The sequence below is a fragment of the Polyodon spathula genome, chromosome 3 (assembly GCF_017654505.1).
Source record: "Polyodon spathula isolate WHYD16114869_AA chromosome 3, ASM1765450v1, whole genome shotgun sequence".
NCBI lineage: Eukaryota > Metazoa > Chordata > Actinopteri > Acipenseriformes > Polyodontidae > Polyodon > Polyodon spathula.
Genome location: NC_054536.1, coordinates 19,828,300 through 19,846,390, shown reverse-complemented (window position 1 = coordinate 19,846,390; position 18,091 = coordinate 19,828,300). Strand labels below are relative to the sequence as shown.

The 18,091-nt window shown below is 37.8% G+C and overlaps 1 protein-coding gene across 3 annotated transcripts; it reads left to right on the top strand.

The window, feature by feature from the left end:
* Positions 1-3,308: 3,308 nt before the first annotated feature.
* LOC121312827 (transmembrane and ubiquitin-like domain-containing protein 1) lies at positions 3,309-15,219 on the top strand. 3 transcript variants are annotated; one of them, XM_041244633.1, is made up of 4 exons: positions 3,349-3,915; positions 6,295-6,438; positions 11,267-11,786; positions 14,440-15,219. In XM_041244633.1, exons 3-4 carry the CDS (start codon positions 11,308-11,310, stop codon positions 14,789-14,791), a joined length of 831 nt encoding a protein of 276 aa, XP_041100567.1. In that variant the 5' UTR covers positions 3,349-3,915; positions 6,295-6,438; positions 11,267-11,307; the 3' UTR covers positions 14,792-15,219. The 3 variants fall into 3 exon arrangements, with proteins under 3 accessions (XP_041100566.1, XP_041100567.1, XP_041100565.1); XM_041244632.1 differs by lacking the exon at positions 6,295-6,438 and having other exon boundaries at positions 3,309-3,393; XM_041244631.1 differs by lacking the exon at positions 6,295-6,438.
* Positions 15,220-18,091: the final 2,872 nt, after the last annotated feature.

Genomic DNA, 18,091 nt, shown 5'->3' with positions numbered 1-18,091 from the left:
CAAAACTCACAAAAATAAAGTTTCCAGGCTGGGCAATGCCTTCACTGGATTTAGAAAATTCAAAAACCACAAAACAAACACCAACCTGCTTCCTCAGCTCCCTCCTCTCCAAATGAGAAGCAGAGGCCTCCTTTTATATCAGGTGGCTGGGCGCTGATTGATCGTTAATCAACCTAATCAACTAATCAACCCCAGCCACCTGAACATAATAAACCCAGGCAGGTAGGGGAAGTTAACCCCATCCCTGCCAATTTCTAAAGAGCAGAGCTTTGCTCTGCCACATGCTTGCTTTATTATTATTATTATTATTATTATTATTATTATTATTATTATTATTATTCATAACAATTACTGATGTAGATCATCGTTAAAAATACATTCACGATTTAGCATTTTTCTTTTTTTACTCACTGCATCAGGACGGCTTTATTGACGCTGTTGATGTGGTTTAACCTGGGGCCTGTTTCCCAAAAAGCAACCTTACCAGCATCGTAGCTCCATCTTAAGTGCAACGTTTACAAACTTCAGGGTTTCCCAAACAGCATCGTAACTCCAGTCACTCTTGAACGACTACTTGAGTTCATGAGTGATCTGGCGTAATCTTGACGTGTTGTGGAGGTTGCAATGCACTGTGGGAACTTAAAGACTTAACTTGGCAAGGGATGCTATTCAGAGGATAAATGCTTGAATCATCAGCAACACCACATATGCCCTCGTAGTTGGCTTGTTGCAATTAACTTTCACATAAGCGAAATCCTACCTTTTCTTGTGAACCTCTTTGCCTGGCGTAGGAACTGTGGCTGAAGCATTTACTTTCATTGCCATGTCTTTCCACTTCTTTTTTGTTTGATTAGTTATGTCATTTTTTAGTTTCCAGAATATTATACTGATGCACAATGAAAACACAACAGTCAAAACTGTACATCAATAGCTCACTGGGCACATACATAATGTTATTTACATTTCAAACAGTGAGCAGTTAGGTTTGTTGATTGTTTGAGTATTATTATTTCTTGAGATAACAAAATATTCAGCTCAAGTCGTTTGATTTCATAAAAACACCAGGTGCTCAGTGTTTGGTATTTGAGTTGAGTTAAAATTGCCAAAATGAGTTGATTAAGAATCTATATAAATAGCCAAAAGACATGATTTTAATTAACACAAGAACAATGAAAGATACGACCATGCCCGGCTTGAGTAAAAATGATTGCCTGGTTGCTATCGGCATGATTGAAGGCGGTCTGTCTGTGCGAGAAGTTGGCTGGAGAATGAGATGAGAATCAGTAGACTAGTCCAGAGAAACCACGAAACTGGCTCTGTAAGGGACAGGCCACGTCCTGGAAGACAGAGGGTCACCACACTGGCCCAAGACCATCACACCGACTGAGCCATCTGCATAATCGTTTTCAGACTGCAGTGGCTACAGCACGAGAAATTCCAGGAAGACTGTAGCTCGGGTCTGCATGAAAATGATTTGTATGCTCGGAGGCCGTTCAGGGGTGACATGTTGACAGCTGAGAGACAAAATCGCCACCAAGAGAACATCTGAGGTGGCGGCAGAGAGAGTGTGGAGTGTTTTATTTACTGATGAATGCTGTTTTGCCCTTGACAGACCTGACAGAAGACAACGTGTGTGGAGACCTCGTGGTAAGCGTTATGCTGACTGTTGCATTGTTCAAGCCAACCAGTGGGGCGGTAGAAGTGTGATGATGCAAACTGGCACTGTCCAAGCTTATGGAGCGCCATTTGTGCCAAAACTATCCAGCCATTCATTTGTCAATTCATTTGTTAATTCACGAATTAGTCAACTTGTCCATAAATTCGTCAATTCATAAACGTACTTGTTAATTGATCTAATAATTAATCAATGAATTAATTAACTTGTCAGTTCATTAATACGAAAGGCTGTACGGACCTAGAAACTTCCAATCAACCAGACGAATTTCCCTGCAAACTTCCCAACAAACAGACAAACTTCCAACTGTCAATCTCGCACTGTGCTGAAAACACAGCAAAACCTTTCTAGCCAATGGGAGCACACACTAATATTTTAACCAATGAAAATCCAGCCTCACTCAAAACTGCTTCAGCCAATAACATCGGAGTTTATTAGAAAGGGCGTTTCAAAAGATATTCTATTTTACAAGATACGAGACTCCATTGGTTTTCAATGAAGACTTCCGTCTCACTGCGCGCAAAGCATTGTGGGTATATACCGAGCGTTAGGGAAAACAGTTTCTATGGGGAGCCAATGGAAGCGTAAGAAATTTTGGCGGATTTCGCCATATTAAAAAAAAAAAAAAAAACACATAAAACTTTTGAAGTAGATTAAAGTAGACAATACGTAATTGTTATAAAAATGCTATTCTCCGAGTACTGCCCCAGTTGGTGGTTGATTTGTAATTTGCAAGTCCGTACAGCGTTTGCTATTGCAGCGTCGGGTCTGGCGGACCCGCTGAAGAGAACGCCTTGCTGTCGCAGCCTGGTTCCAAGCAGGTCCGCTCTTTGCCGCCCGCGGACCCTATATAAAGCCGCAACAGGCGCGCTCGCAGAGAGAGGACTGCACTAGGAACTATAGACCCTTTCTTCAGGTAAAGCAACGTAACTTACAAGAGGCAATTCATTCCCCTAAAACCAACATTCAAAAATAAACGGCTTTTCCAGTGCCAAAAGAATCTTAAGAAGTGTTCCTTTCTTCACACTGGAACCTGTAACACGCTGCCGCCACAGTATTAATGAACTGACAAATTAATAAATGAATTATTAGATGATTAGCAAATACGTTTATGAATTGACGAATTTATGGACACATTGAACAATTCATGAATTGACAAAGGAATTGTCAAATGTGAATGGCTGGATAGTTTTGGCACAAATGTCGCAAAAACGTATCAATCATAGACATCAATTGGATTAATGTTATCAAGTACAAAAATTTGTATGAAAACGTGTCTATAAAAAAAACACACGTGTGCACCTCAAAACCTAGCTCACAGTACACGATATATATATATATATATATATATATATATATATATATATATATATATATATATATATATATATAATATAGCAATATGTCATGTTTGGTGCAATTTAGATCTGCAAATAACATTAAAATTTTTCGATAAAACTTTTTTGAAATATACTTTCTTCTTATTACTTAGATGTCTACTGTAAAAGAAACCGAACTTACGGTTCTTTACAAACGTTTACTTGCATTACCAGTGGATTCAATTTGGCCATTTCCCCCGTTCATCGTTTGGTACAGTACTACAGTTCCCAGAATGCAAAAAGCGTAAGGATGAGTCACGTCCTGTCTGCCCTGCACCCAGGAAGTGTGAAAGTGGAACGTAGTGAAAATAGTTTGCCTTGCAGTCCAAAGCATTGCTAGTAAGTTTATATTAACAATACATTATTATGGTATTTTGAGATTCGAAAGGGTAGGGTGTTGCAATAGAAAATAGAAAACGACTGTCCAAAAGCGAGACAAACTAATTTCTACGAAATTACTTGTCGAACATTGCAGGGGATGCACCTATTTTTGAAATATGGATGTGCCAATATGGGTTGCCTTTTTAAACATATTTCAATTTCAGTTTAATGTTTTTGTTGTGTTATGAGTTGCTAAAGAATACACGCATGTGCGTGTCTTTTCCGGTTTGATTTTCTTGTGTGTTCAGATCAGGTGTTTTGAACAAATCATAATAGGCTTTTTGCTACATTCACACGTCAAGTTACTGACTTGTGCAGGTTTAAAAACTTCAGCCTCATTCGAGTTTTATAAACAGAATGTACGCGTTGAAACACAAGTGAACACGAGATAAACAGAAGACTGGGGAGTTCATTGAGAACTTGACTGTAGCTTGCTCAAGAAAATACAGAATAAAATATCATTATATCCATCTTAAACAGGTAAGTAAATAATAATAATAATAATAGCAGTAATAATACAATGTCAGCATTTCAGTTGAATATGGTATAGGATTGGATTTGTCCAGTCTGCCTTAACGAAATATTCCTAGTATTTCTGGCAGAAAATGTAGGGTAAGTGTACTGTGTAATCCCACTAAATCTAGTTTGAAATTTGTAGCTCAGGTTTTCTGCCAGTTAAGAGTGGTGTAAATGAAAGATTAATCTTGAATTTGCTGTTTCACTACTTTTATATAAACTAATATCATTTTTGATTAAAAAAAAAAAAAAAAATTAAAAATATGAGCTAAAGCTGGACTGGTCTTAACAGAGACAATATGTACCATTTAAGCCCATGTGTTTTTTTGTTTTGTTTGTTTTTGGGTTTTTTTTTAAGGTTGCTTTTTAAAATATGGAAACATGATGTTTAGATTAATGTTTTTTCCCTTTACACACTGCATATTAAAATGTGCAGCTTCTCAGTACAATGCCTACGAAGCAACAGTTTTGATTTATCTGTGTAATTCTGAAAAACTTCTAAACCTGACAAAAAGCAATTTTGCATTCAGTTTTTAATGGGTACATGTTAACACCAATTGGATTTGCAGTGACTAAGACAATTGATTTCACAGTTGCCATTTGTGCACACAAAACCAATCCTTAATATCACTATCCATTTACAGAGCCTTTCTCTAAACATAAGGGAAATTAAATATATGTTCTCTTTCTTCAGCCCGGATATTAAACTGCTGGCAGTTTCTTTGGGGATTTCTAACTGGCAGTAGAATTTGTACTGATAAGAAGAAACCCCTAAAAGGCTGATGCCAGTAGATATTCTCCAGTCGCGCTGTGTTTGATGATTAAAATTATGTTTTGTTTCTGTATTCTCGAATGCAGCAGATCGTGTGTGCTGTATGGTAGTGGCAGGTGTTTCCAGTGTTTTAATGTGTTCTCTTGAGCAACAGCATTAGCATCTGCGGTGCAGTGGCATTATTCCAGTTTGCTCAGCTTCCTTCCTGCCAGCTTGTGGTAGCATTTGCTGTTTGAAATCCCCAGTTACAGTTGTCATTGTGTCATCTGTGTACGTGTTTCGAAGCACTGCAGAACATTGTGGTCCATACTCACAAAGCATTTTTTTTTCTTTTAAACATTTTTTGCAAATTTAGCACAGTAACAAATGCTTAGTGAATATGGCCCAGTATCTCTTTATTTTTGTACTCATTACTTATTGTTACTTAATTTTGGTGTGCTTTAATGCAGTTTCATTGAAATGCACACCCAATAAGTTGCCTTGGCTAAATACAAGATACGGTTTCAGTAGTAGTTTATGGCCTGTCCCTGACTGAGCATCCCCACTGGTTGTCATAAGAAAGTAAGAAAATTTCCGAATGAGAGGCGGTCATGTGACCCAGCAGTGCTCATTTATGTAGACATTTCAATGACCTTTGCTGTTTTGTAATTCGGTGTTGTTTTCCCCAAAACACCAATCATAAAAATTAACACACAATAGGTAGATCATTATTAGTTTTACACCAAAACAAAAAAGAAAACAAAACTGAGGAAGTAGCAATGGCATGGTTCAAGTAGCATCTCCCTGTGTTATGAAACGAGTAGGAGAGATAACATTAATGAACAAAACACAATCTTGATGTTAATTTATTTTTGGGCAAAACATTCTCACTACCTGACGTAGTTCTGCTTTTTAACTAGTAAAACGTGTGCTTTCATGAAAGAGATTATAATGTGTATGTTTAAAAAACGCAGACCCGCCCCCCCCCCCCCCCCCCCCGAATCGAGTGTCCAGCAATGTACCATAACAAAAAAAAAAATCATCATTTTTTTTTCTTTTTGGAATCCTTCTCTGCCAGGGAATATAGAGAAGGTGGATGTGATACAACTTGCTAATGGCATTTTTAGCACAATTTACTGACTATCTTAATCTGTATGCCACACTTACTACTTATACTGTAACTGGTCAATATACTGCAACACAAAATTATCTGGATTTTGTCCCAGTTAAGACAGAATCGTCCCAATGCATAGAAAACAGAAAAAAGGGGGGGTGGGGATGACTTTTGGAATAGGACCCAGAGTAATGCATTAAAAGGCTTTATTTTTATTTTTTTTAAATACATCATTTATTTGCTAAATGCCGTTTTATTTAGTTTTTCTAGTTCCAGCAGTGCACCAGTAACATGACTAAACTATAGATTACATAAGCAGGTTAAATATATGTGGATTCTGATAATCCCATCTGAATTTGTACTTGTATATTGTCATGAGGTTGTTATCAGAGGCAAGGGAACCCATACATTAAATAACATACAGTAGAGTGTTTTAATGGGGTCTTCTTTTCTATTAATAAACCTTGTTTGTAAACAGCAGCTGTGGTTGACTGTGAGGAACACCCTGCTGTGTCAATGTAAGGCTGCAGGGAGCAGAACCTAACTCAAGATATCAGAGCGACGAAAACGAGCAAAAAGCAATTTTTAAAATCTACCTCAGAAAACCGGAATCTACCCCTGGGTAAGATCATTGAACTGCAAACATACTGAAGAGCAAATAAAGATTTTATGAGTCGTACTCAAGACAGAAACATTTATTATTTTGCAGTTTGTTTATTTTTAATTTATTGAAATGTTTAATCTAGTTCTCCGTTTAAAGTAGACTACACAATATATTGAGAGGAAACTCTTGCAGTGACTTGACAAAGACAAGCCAGGTCTTCACTATCAAATGTGTTTTATTTATTTCAGCAGTCTTCTGGTGGCATGGAAGTTTATTTAGTCTTGTTACTGTCTAAATTACTGGCAAACACAACATAATGATTTTTTTTTTGTAATGTAAGTAAGGCTCATTCAAATATGCAAATGTTGGTACCAGCACTTAATAAACCAGGTTGTAATGCAAATTGTAAGAGTAAATAGCTTTTGGATATGTGTCTTTGATAAACAGAGCCATCACCTATTGTGATCACGTACTGTGGATCAAGATTTTTTTTTCTTATTCTGTCAATAGAGTACTGTAGATTTTCACTAGACAATTTGTCTGCTCTACACTGCGTTTGGCTAGAAAACAAAACCATCGAGTAATTGCAATAAGAACCACTGAATTCTTGCATAACATCATAATGTGGTGAATGAAACAGGAAAGTGATCTACAGTAAAGCCATTCTAAATAAGAAGAATACAACGGTTAGGGTAACTCTACCAAGTTGCTCTTTAAGAAATTACTACAGCTTTTTCAACAGCAGTTTAAGATTGCACATAGTTTCTGGTACAGGTGCTGGTCCCTGCTGGAAACACCGGTACTTGAGATAAAAAGGTTGAAAACCACTGATCTGCAGTACAGTGTCTACTGTTCATTTCAAAAACACATTTTGCTTGGTATTCTTAATGATCCAAATGATTTTAATTCACTCCAGTGTGTTACCATAACTGAACTTAACAGGTGCATTGTGGCTCTGGTATTGTATACTGTAGTCCATGTACTGTTTCTTCCATTAAAAAGGCATGTCGGAGAACAGGGAAAATATATATATATTTTATATATATATATGTGTGTGTCTGTATATATATGTGTATGTATTTTTTAAATTATTAATTCTGTAATTTAGTAGCCAACCTGAGAATTGTGGTAACAACTTACTATACAATGTAGTACTTGGGCATTTGGCTTGACAGAACCTAAATAAATAAATAAATAATCCTGCATTGACTCATTTCAACAACTAAAATTGAATGTTGAATTTTGTATTTCGTAACAAATCTTCTGCATTAAATACCATTCAACTCTGGTAAGTCACTGGAAACAACCATGGGCCCTGCGTGTGCCAGTGTTTTCTAGTATTGCAGAGCTGTTTAGATATGGAGTAAAAGAGCAGATTTGTCTGTACTGTACAGGGACAAAGCATTGTATTTATTGCATTCATTATTGTCAATGTCCAGGATTTTAGTGGAGACAGCCTTCCTTACATGTTTAGCTATATTGACAAATTCTCATCCAGTTGTGATGAAACTTGTACTGATATTTCCTGACAAAATACATATTCTACCATAGCACTTCTCTTACACTGTCTTGTACACTAGATATTCAGTACATATTCTACCATAGCACTTCTCTTACACTGTCTTGTACACTAGATATTCAGTACATATTCTACCATAGCACTTCTCTTGCACTGTCTTGTTCACTAGATATTCAGTACATATTCTACCATAGCACTTCTCTTGCACTGTCTTGTTCACTAGATATTCAGTACATATTCTACCATAGCACTGTCTTGTTCACTAGGTATTCAGTACATATTTTACTGAAGCACTACAACCACAGGTACCCCCCAGTGCTTTGGTGTAATACACCTTGCTTCAGTACACAGCAGCGGTGCCATATAGAGTCGCTACATAGAATGATTTGGTAGTGCATTTTAATAGAACAACTTTTGTTTAATATGCAGTATACAAATCAAAAGATCAAATTTTGCATGTGAGTGACATTTAATGTGTGATTTATAGTATTCTACATTGTCAAACGGTTTCTGTTAACAGAAAAAAAAAAAAGTGTGTGAATGCCGCTTGATTAACCTTCGAATGTTTAGAACTACCTTTGAATTCCTGGCTGATGAACAAACCTTTCAACACAGCCATAGTGCATCATTATATAGTGTTTATGTAATTCAAGATTCAAGCATAATTTACATTTATAGTTCATTACCATTTTGCCATTGGTTTTACATTGTTACAGCTAAAAGTAGTCAGTATGTGGTTAACATTTTTATGTAAATAGAAGCACTGACTTAGAATGCTGCTCAATTTGTTGCTGGTTTTTCATAGAATCGCCTATATTAAGGGGCAAGTGTGGAATTATTCAAGTGTACTCTTGTGCATAGTTTAGAAAAACAAAACTATATATACAGTGCCTATAAAAAGTCTACACCCCCTTTCAAAATTTTCACCTTTTATTGCCTTATAGCCTGGAATTAAAATAGTTGGGGTTTTTTTTGGGGGGGGGGGTTGGTTTTTTTATTTATACATCCTACACCACAACTTCCAAGTGAAAAAAATGTCACAGATCGGGATGGGTATAAAAAAGTATCGAAGGCCTTGAATATCTCTTGGAGCATGGTCAAGTCAATTATTAAAAAGTGTATGGCACCACCAAGACCCTTCCTAGATCAGGCCGGCCCTCCAAACTGGATGACCTAGCAAGAAAGAGATTGATCACAGAGGCTACCAAGAGGCCAATGGCAACTTTGCAAGGGCTACATGCTTTTATGGCCAAGACTGGTCAAAGTATGCATGTGACAACAGTATTCCAAGCACTCCACAAATTTGGCCTGTAGGGCAAGAAGGAAGCCATTACTCAAGAAAGCTCACCTTGAATCTCGTTTGAAGTATGCAAAAAAACACTTGGGAGATTCTGTAGTCATGTGGCAAAAATGGTTGTGGTCTGACGAAACTAAAATGGGACTTTCTGGCCGTTTTTTTTTTGGCGCAAAGCCAACACTGTGCATTACCCAAAGAACACCATCCCTACTGTGAAGCATGGTGGTGGCAGCATCATGTTGTGGGGATGAATGGAGGAAAGTACAGAGAAGTCCTTGAGGAAAACCTGCTGCCGTCTGCAAGAAAGATGAAACTGGGACTTAAGTTCACCTTTCAGCATGACAACGACCCAAAGCAGACAGCCAAAGCGACACTGGAGTGGCTTAAAAACAAGAAAGTGTATGTCCTAGAGTGGCCCAGTCAAAGCCCAGACTTGAATCTGATTGAGAATCTGTGGCAAGACTTACCTCAAAAGTCTCACAGCTGTAATTGCTGCCAAAAGTGGTTCTACCAAGCATTGACTCGGGGGTGAATACTTATCTAACCAAGACTTTTTTTTTTTTTTTTTTAAGTTAACTGTTGTTTCACAATAAAAAATTATCTTGCCTCTTCAAAGTGTTGAGTAGGTTGTGTAAGTCAAAGGAAAAAAAAAGGTTGAGCTAGGATTTGAACCGGGAACTTTGGTTACCAGCCTGTTTTTTTTAACTACTGGACCATACAGCCTCCTATAAGATGACTTTGAAGTAAATGGACTTTTTGTATGCATATGTATCATTTTTATACCTATCTGTATCTATCTATCTATCTATATCCAGGAACATTAAATTCTGCCTCAATTGAATTGGCTTTAGTTTTTTTTTTTTTTTTTTTTTTTTTCCAATTTTATAATAATAAACAAAAACTTCTACCTGGTGTTCAGTGTCTTTCCAATAGTATGATTTACCGGTGTTAGTACATGAGGTGTAGGTTTTGACAGTATACTCAAAGAATTGTTTAGGTCTCTGGCACATCCTTTGCTACACTATTCAGAAAGAAACATCTTATAGTGTCTGGGAAAACTGTAACGGTGTTCTGGCTTGGTTATATGAAGGCAGGTTGCAATATAAAAACATTGCTTGCAATATAAATACTACAAAACACTTGTTACGAAAGTTTATAAATATAGCCACTTTAACCTTTTATATTGATTTATATTACAATATACAGGGCCTCTTCTTTCTAACATATATACAATTTCAATAGGAAGAGAATTCTTTGCAAAAAAACGTATCTGTCAGTCTGGCCATACCTATTGCTGTAGGTCAGTTTCATTTCCAACGCTGTCCCCTGGTCTCTTTTCTGTTCTGCGCTTGTCTACTGTAGGGGAGGGATAAGCAGCCTTGTCACGTCAAACCCGTTCCATTGTGTGGTTTTGCTCCAACAAGGTCAATGAAATAATGAAGGACCTGGCTGGAACAAAGTCATGCAGTGAAATGGATTGGAAGTGCCAAGGGTTCCCATCCCTGGTATACAGCAGGGTTAATCAATAAATTTTAGGATCAACATCAGTCAAGCCCCCCCCCCCCCCCCCCCCGATTGTTCTTTGTTCTAAATACAAGGTAATTAAAAAATAAGCTTACCACATCAACGTGCCATATCTCATATGCTCAACTTACTTTCTAATCACCCTTTAGATTCAGTAACCACCAACATTTTTTCATAGCTCATTCCAGTAAGCCCCACAGGGTTTATGTCTTGGCTGTGTGGATACCATTGCAGTTGTAGTTCATGTGTGACTTCTAAGCATTATTTGTATTTGTATGTATCATATCACCTTACAAAAAGCACAATATCGTAGTGTTCATAGTAAACAAATAAAAATGGAAATGAATTGCCTGTGTGCTTTCCAGAACGCCCCACTAAACACTGTAGGATGTTCAAAAAGATGTTCATATACTGATGGCAGATTAATAATACAATATGTTGCTTTATCAGGTTAAGAGCAGTTTTTTGAGGGTGTGTGTCACATATGTTTGCTCTTCCTTTCCCAGGTGCTTAGTTGAACGGTGCCTTGCTCCAGGATACAGCCCGGATGGCTCTCATTGAAGGAGTGGGGGACGAGGTGACCATCCTGTTTGCACTTCTGCTGGTACTGCTGGTGCTGGTGCTGGCATGGGTATCCACTCACACCAGCGACCGCAGCGAGCAGCTCTTCCAGTCTGCTGGACCCCAGAGCATGCTCGGAGAGACAGCAGCATCCGACACGGACCTCAATGAAACGTCGGAGGAGAAGAAGAGCAGTGACCAGGAGGAGGAGAGGAGCAGCCGGGGGGAGGTCGGCTCAGGAAATGACGGGATACGACACAGAGAGACAGCGGCCCCTGCTGCAGCTAGCAGCCAGACCAGCCCCCTCTCTGACATACCACAGCCTCTCACTTCAAGTGCCAACAACCAGCCATCCGAGGCTGACCCCACTCATGATAGGAACATGGTGCTCCGGCTTAAATTCCTAAACGACACTGAAAGAGTGGCCCAAGTAAAACCGGAGGACACTATCGGTTACGTCAAAAGGTACCTTTTTTTGTATTATATTCAGAGCCTATAGCAGCCTAACTTGATTCAGCTGTTTTCTTTAACTCTTTCTTAATCTTGTTCAATCTCCACCCATCAAGTTGTATCACCCCCCATGGACTCAATATTGACACACACCCTGGAGACTCTTGCTTTCATTTATAGATCACCCTTACATTGTCATTTATAAATGCATTCATTTAAAAATGTAATACAATATTTACACCACAATTAGAATTCAGTGGTCACCATTACAAGAAAACACCTTTATAACAACATAATTTTTCTGCCCAGATACCTGTTTTATTTTATTTTTTTTCTGAGGCCGAATTGACCTGGAAGAGGCACTTTTTGCCTGTTTTTATTTCTCCCCGGAAGAGAATAGTTCGTGGTCTCAGAAGCTGGTGTGTGTTTTTAATACATATTCGTGATCCTGATTTGAAAGGCATTGGCAAACAAAACCTTTGTTGTGCTTATTAAGTCACAGGAAATAACTAACCCCCAGTAAAAAATAGAAAGTGATTCACAGTCAGTCACACTGGTGTCTTTTTCACTGTCTAACCTTGCCGTTAAGGAATTTTCTCTGTACAATGGCTCTAATTTTCTTTACATTATACAATTAGAAAAATATTTTCATAGAAGGAAAAAAAAAGATAAAAAGATACGTTTATTGTGGTAAAGTGGCAAATGGTCAAGGTTAGCCAGCAGCAGAATTATTTAACAAAGACAATCAAAACAGTGGAACAAATAAACAGCGCTTCAGCTATTGTGGTATATTATTTCTCTCTTGCTTTCTCTGTCCAACACACAATGAAAAACACTGAACACCTCACTGAACCATCCTCTCCTGTGAGTGATGCAACCGTGATCAAATAAGTCAATAAGATCTTCTAAGTAATGTTTCTCACCAAAAGTAATTTATTACACAGAAAGCAGAAATCTAATGGCATCACAGTACAGTGAAACTCACAGTACTGGGTGACCCTCAACAGCGCTGATGATCACAAGGGACTTCTCCAGAACCACAGTATTAATACACACATAGTAACACTACTTTATACATAGTCATACTTCATTGACCAATCACAGGCAGCCACCACCCCGCCCTTAACCAATAAGCACACATTGATTATACATGTCTTCCTTATTCTATTTAACTAGTAAAACATGCATCAATGAAAAACCCACATAACTGGTTACAACCACTTTCTGCCTGAAGCACGCACTCAGTTCTGCACTCTGTCGTTTCCGCTTTATTCTATTGTATCGCACCACACCCAGCACCTCTAATATTCTTATATCAACATGTGATGCCCCAAACAAACATTTCCTTTTGTCTTTTATAGGGTGTGGCCAGGGGTAATTAACAATCAATCATTCAATCACTACCAGGCCACATTGCACACTTTCCAATTAACTCATTAAACAATTAAACACGCCCACACATGCATGTCCAGGTCCTCTGCTCTGCCACACACAAATACCAAATAAAGTATTTCAGTTGAATTTGCTTTATGTATATTATGGTTTGGTTTTCATTGTTTGTTTTCCCTTTGTTATGTCTTCATATTAGGCCAAAAATAAGTATTTAACAGTTTTATTTATTTTTTTATCCCATCTGAAAGGATAGTTCATCTGTTTTTATTGTAGTATTTCACAAAAATACTGTTTTGATGTGTTGCTGCATCCTGAGAAATGTTCAAGTTAAATAACAGCACAGATGGGAATCACAGTGACAGCAGGACGGTACTTTTATTGAAACAAAATACACTTAAGTTGCACCACAGATCACAAAGGGAAAGTGAACTAAAAATAAACAAGATTCTCTTGGTGTTGCAGGATAATCACAGGTGTCATATTTTCATGTCATTAATTACAGTATATGTTATATGCTTTCCATCAACCCACTTAATATTGTTCTCAAAGTTATGTACTGCACTCTCCTTACAGTACCAAGCACTCTGGCTCCCTCTAGTGGACTAGGTGAGTTTATCAAGGAGTGTACAAATTTCTTATCTCATGCCCCTTGTTGGTGTTTGTTTTTTTTTCATTTAATAAGAGTAAGATAATGTTTTGACCACCATCTAGGGTCCTGCCACTGGTACTGGAACTAGAAACATTTAAATAATAATGCTTCTTCTTTATATATCATTTATTTACTGTGCTTTTTTTTTGTTTGCAATCGTTCTGATATCTCTTGTTCCCTAGTTATATAAATTGTTCTCTTCAGCTCACTTTTGAGGTTACAAGTCTTCCCTGTGTCTATTCTGATGGATCTAATAAAAAATAAATAAAAAGATAACTGCAGTGAACACATTGGGCCAACAAAAATCACATTGTAACGTAATTTGGACAAATGTCTAGTATTCTCCCAGAAAGCTCAAAGCGATACCCTACAGTACAGAAAGATGAATGCAACTTGATATTGGGGAAACGGCACTCCGAACCTCGGACAATTAGATCAGGTAGATGCTGCTGAAGGCTTTATTGTTGTTTCTTGGTACTATACAGTGATACTTGGTGGGGTAATAACCAAGAATAAGTTTCTTACAAGTTTCTTTTTTATTTTCAAATCTATTTTTAAATGTCAAACAGAATACTACTGACCGACAATTTCTTTGTTTTTCTTTTTTTATATAATTTATTTCTCCAGGGCTTATTTCCATGGTCAGGAGCACCAGGTGCGGTTGATATACCAGGGACAACTTTTACAAGATGATGCCCAGACGCTGTCCTCCTTGAACCTGGCAGACAACAGCGTCCTGCACTGCCACATCTCCCAGCACGCCATGGCGCAGGCTCCAGTGGGGGTGCGGGCGGCCGACCAAGTCCACGCCGTCCTCAACGTGGGCAGCCTCATGGTGCCCCTCTTCATGCTCATGCTGTCTGTGCTCTGGTACTTCCAGATCCAGTACCGCCAGTTCTTCACGGCCCCCGCCACTGCTTCACTCGTGGGCATCACCGTCTTCTTCAGCTTCATGGCGTTTGGAGTCTACCGCCGATAAATCCGCTGCCACACTCTCGCATCCCCAGCCCAGCTTCTACTGCTGTTGATCACCTGTGTGCATTCCAGCCTTTCCCAGGGTGGACTGGGGTGGGGGATGGGGCGTGTCCTTACTCATATACAATACATTGCATACTAGAAATACATTAGGAGACACTGTACTGTCTTGATTAAATGAAATCAATCAATTTCTTACCTGTACCAAGCCAATATGATGTTTTATGAGCTCAGCTGTCATGAAGTTGACGTTGATGCGTTGTAGTGTTGGGCTCTGCCGAGGCTACGTGCCCCCAAGTAGCAACATTGCTTTTTATTTTCTCCCCAAACGAAGAGATGATACCTCTTAAGATCTATCTGGACTGGAAGCATAACTGACATAACATAGGGGTTTTAAAGCAAAAGAGAATATATTAAATAATTCTTTATTTATTTGACTTGTTTGTATTATTATCACATGCTGTGTAGACCAAACTATTAAACACACAATCACTTGTGTAGAGAAGTATTTATATAAACAGATTTCAAACTTAAACAATGTTTCACATTTGTCATACATACAGTGGAGGCATTGCTTGTTTATTTTACTTTTTTTTTTTTTTTTTTTTTTTTTTTTTTTTTTTTTAAAGTGCAACACAAACATGTCCTTGTTGGTGTTACACTCTGGGAGTTGATCACTTCCTGCTCATTGGGTTCATTCCAATGACCTTGCAGCAGCACCTTGTGTTCAATACTGCAAGAAGTTGTTCAGGAACACAAAGCAGCTTTTTTTAAAAAATAAATAAATAAATAAATAAAATATATACACACCATATTTGTAACCAATACACTTTCAGCACAGCACACTGGGGGTGTCAATAATAATGCTGATGCAAATAAGAGGTAAGGAAGTTTATTTTAAAAGTTTGCTCCTTTAGCGTTCAGGTATAATATCCTTTTGTTTTTATTCATACAGGAACAGTAACCCAGTGATGTTACCAGTTGAGAGTACACACCTTTGTTTAATGAGGCACAACTAATTAACATGGTTTATTAGAGCCTGCTTGCAATTTCTGTCTCTGCCATTTGTTATTCCCAATGCAGAACCTGGATAAATATGGTAATATATTACCTGCATTCCCCTAATTAATTTATTAGAAAATATTTATTTGGGATTTGTTCATGGAAATGCAAGCACTTCATGCATAAGGGCATCCCAACAGCAGTATTATGACATAACAAGGAAAATCAATCAGATAACCAAAATTTAAGCCTATTGTAGAGAATGAAAAGTAAAGTAACATTTATTGTGTGATATTTAACATTGTGAAAGTGCAGAAGCTGTGGTTGTAGTTGCTCACTGCTGAAAATGATCTACAGGCCCAATTGCAACAATATGCACGATTCTAACACTAATCTGAACTTTGCAAAACCAAAACATTTTTGGTTTTTAAATTAAGCAAATCAGCCCAGGTATTGAAACAGATGTATATCAATTTTACAAAACATTTGCTGCAGAGCAAACTTTACTGTTTGTTTTAAGCATGATAAAAAGCTTGACTCCAACAAGCCCTGTATAAAAACATTTGAAAGTAAAAAAGCATGTGCCCTATTAAGGCTAATAGCTTGTGAGATGAAAGGAAACAGCAAGTAGCAATGCAGTCAGGTTAACTGACTGAAGCGGTTCTGCACTGATTTTAATATGAACTCAAACCCACACCTTCACATAAACAGATCCAGCAAACACAGTGTGCAAAGAAAGGTACACATCAGCATCTGTTCCAGGATGGACCTCAGTGTTAGATCAATATTTTACCACTTGAAGTATTACAGGGTTAGATTTCCAAGATAATGCTTATCCCCAAGTACTAGTAATGCCTAGTGTGAAATTATAATATGGCCAGAGTGTAACAGACCTCCTCCAGGTAGGTAACATTGTATTACAACAGAATGGACAATGGTACCTAATAGAAAAACAGGTCCTAGACACTGGAGGGTGTAGCAGGGTTTACAGTAAAAAAAGTAATAAAAATTCCAAATAAGTTCCAACCAGTGTAGCAATCTGTCCCACACCTGAAACAATTGCAAAATCTGCTACTTTACTGATCAAAATGTAAAGTTTCAAATATCTTTGCATGAGGCGAACGTTAATATACTGAACTCTGCCAGATCTATTTCAGGTACTTAAGAAATCAAGCCAGTTTATTAGAAAATGAAAGAAACAAAAAAAAAAAAATTGACATTTTGTATTAAGTATTTTAAAAAATAATTGTCCTTGTAGAACAGTTTAATGCATACCAAGTACTATAGATTGATATTACAGCAGCAATATACTGTAGAAAGTTGTTATTCTGTATGAGACATATGGTAGGTTTTCCCCACAGGTATTTGTGCGCAACACATTTTATTAGAAATGGGTTCTCAAGGGACTCATTATGAACAAAAATGTCATAACAATCATAAGTCTACAAAGTTTACATATTTTGTACTGTAAGTGTCAAATCCACTGCATGTTGAAACAAAAAAAAATTGTAATGCAACCATTAATCATGAAACTGTACATCACAGGCAAAGTTAAGTTTTTCAATTTAAAAAAAATTGATTTCTTTAAACACAGGTACACGTATGCCTTCAAAAGGTTTTTACTGTGGCTACTGTTCTCTTGTAGTTAAGTATCGGAAAGTAGCAGCACCATTTGGATCTCAGTTGCACAGAGGGAGGAGGTCCGTAACCCATGGAACACCACAGACCTCCACTTCACACAAGGTCAGATACTGCAGCACTGGAGGGAGAACAACATTCACATAGCGACAGATCATCCCGTTGCAGCAGACAATACAGACCGATCCTGGATACACTGAAGTGATGTTCCACACCTGGAAGAAGAGAGACACCTTCAATAAATAAAACAAAATGTGAAAAAAACATGACCTACTATTAGGAATTGTTTCAATAACTAAATGCAAGTAAGGTTTTAAAGCTTAATGGTTTCTCAGCATAGATAGTTTGCCTTGTGGGAATTCAGTTCCTCTTCCAGGGGGCTTGGCTTCCTTCTCCCTTCTCTTGTGGGACCAGAGGCCAAATCTATCAGCACTATCACCCAAGCATTATTTAGACACCGATTAAAAAAATACTGAATTATGCAGAACCTATAGATGTGCTTTAGATGTTTATAGTAGGAGCCAGTACAGGTTTTTGAACAAGAGGCACTTACAATAGGTCATAACACTGATGCTTCACTCTACATATGTCTTTTCTAACTGATGTAGAGTGCTGCATTTTTGGTACTGCCACAATCAAGCCATGGGGAACCATGTGTTCTTAG

What these genes read in the sequence shown, in the direction of transcription:
- LOC121312827 (XM_041244632.1), top strand. Translation starts at nt 11,308, where the DNA reads ATGGCTCTCATTGAAGGAGTGGGGGACGAGGTGACCATCCTGTTTGCA. An exon ending in ACTATCGGTTACGTCAAAAG is followed by an intron (nt 11,787 to 14,439) that starts GTACCTTTTTTT and finishes TTATTTCTCCAG; the next exon opens with GGCTTATTTCCATGGTCAGG.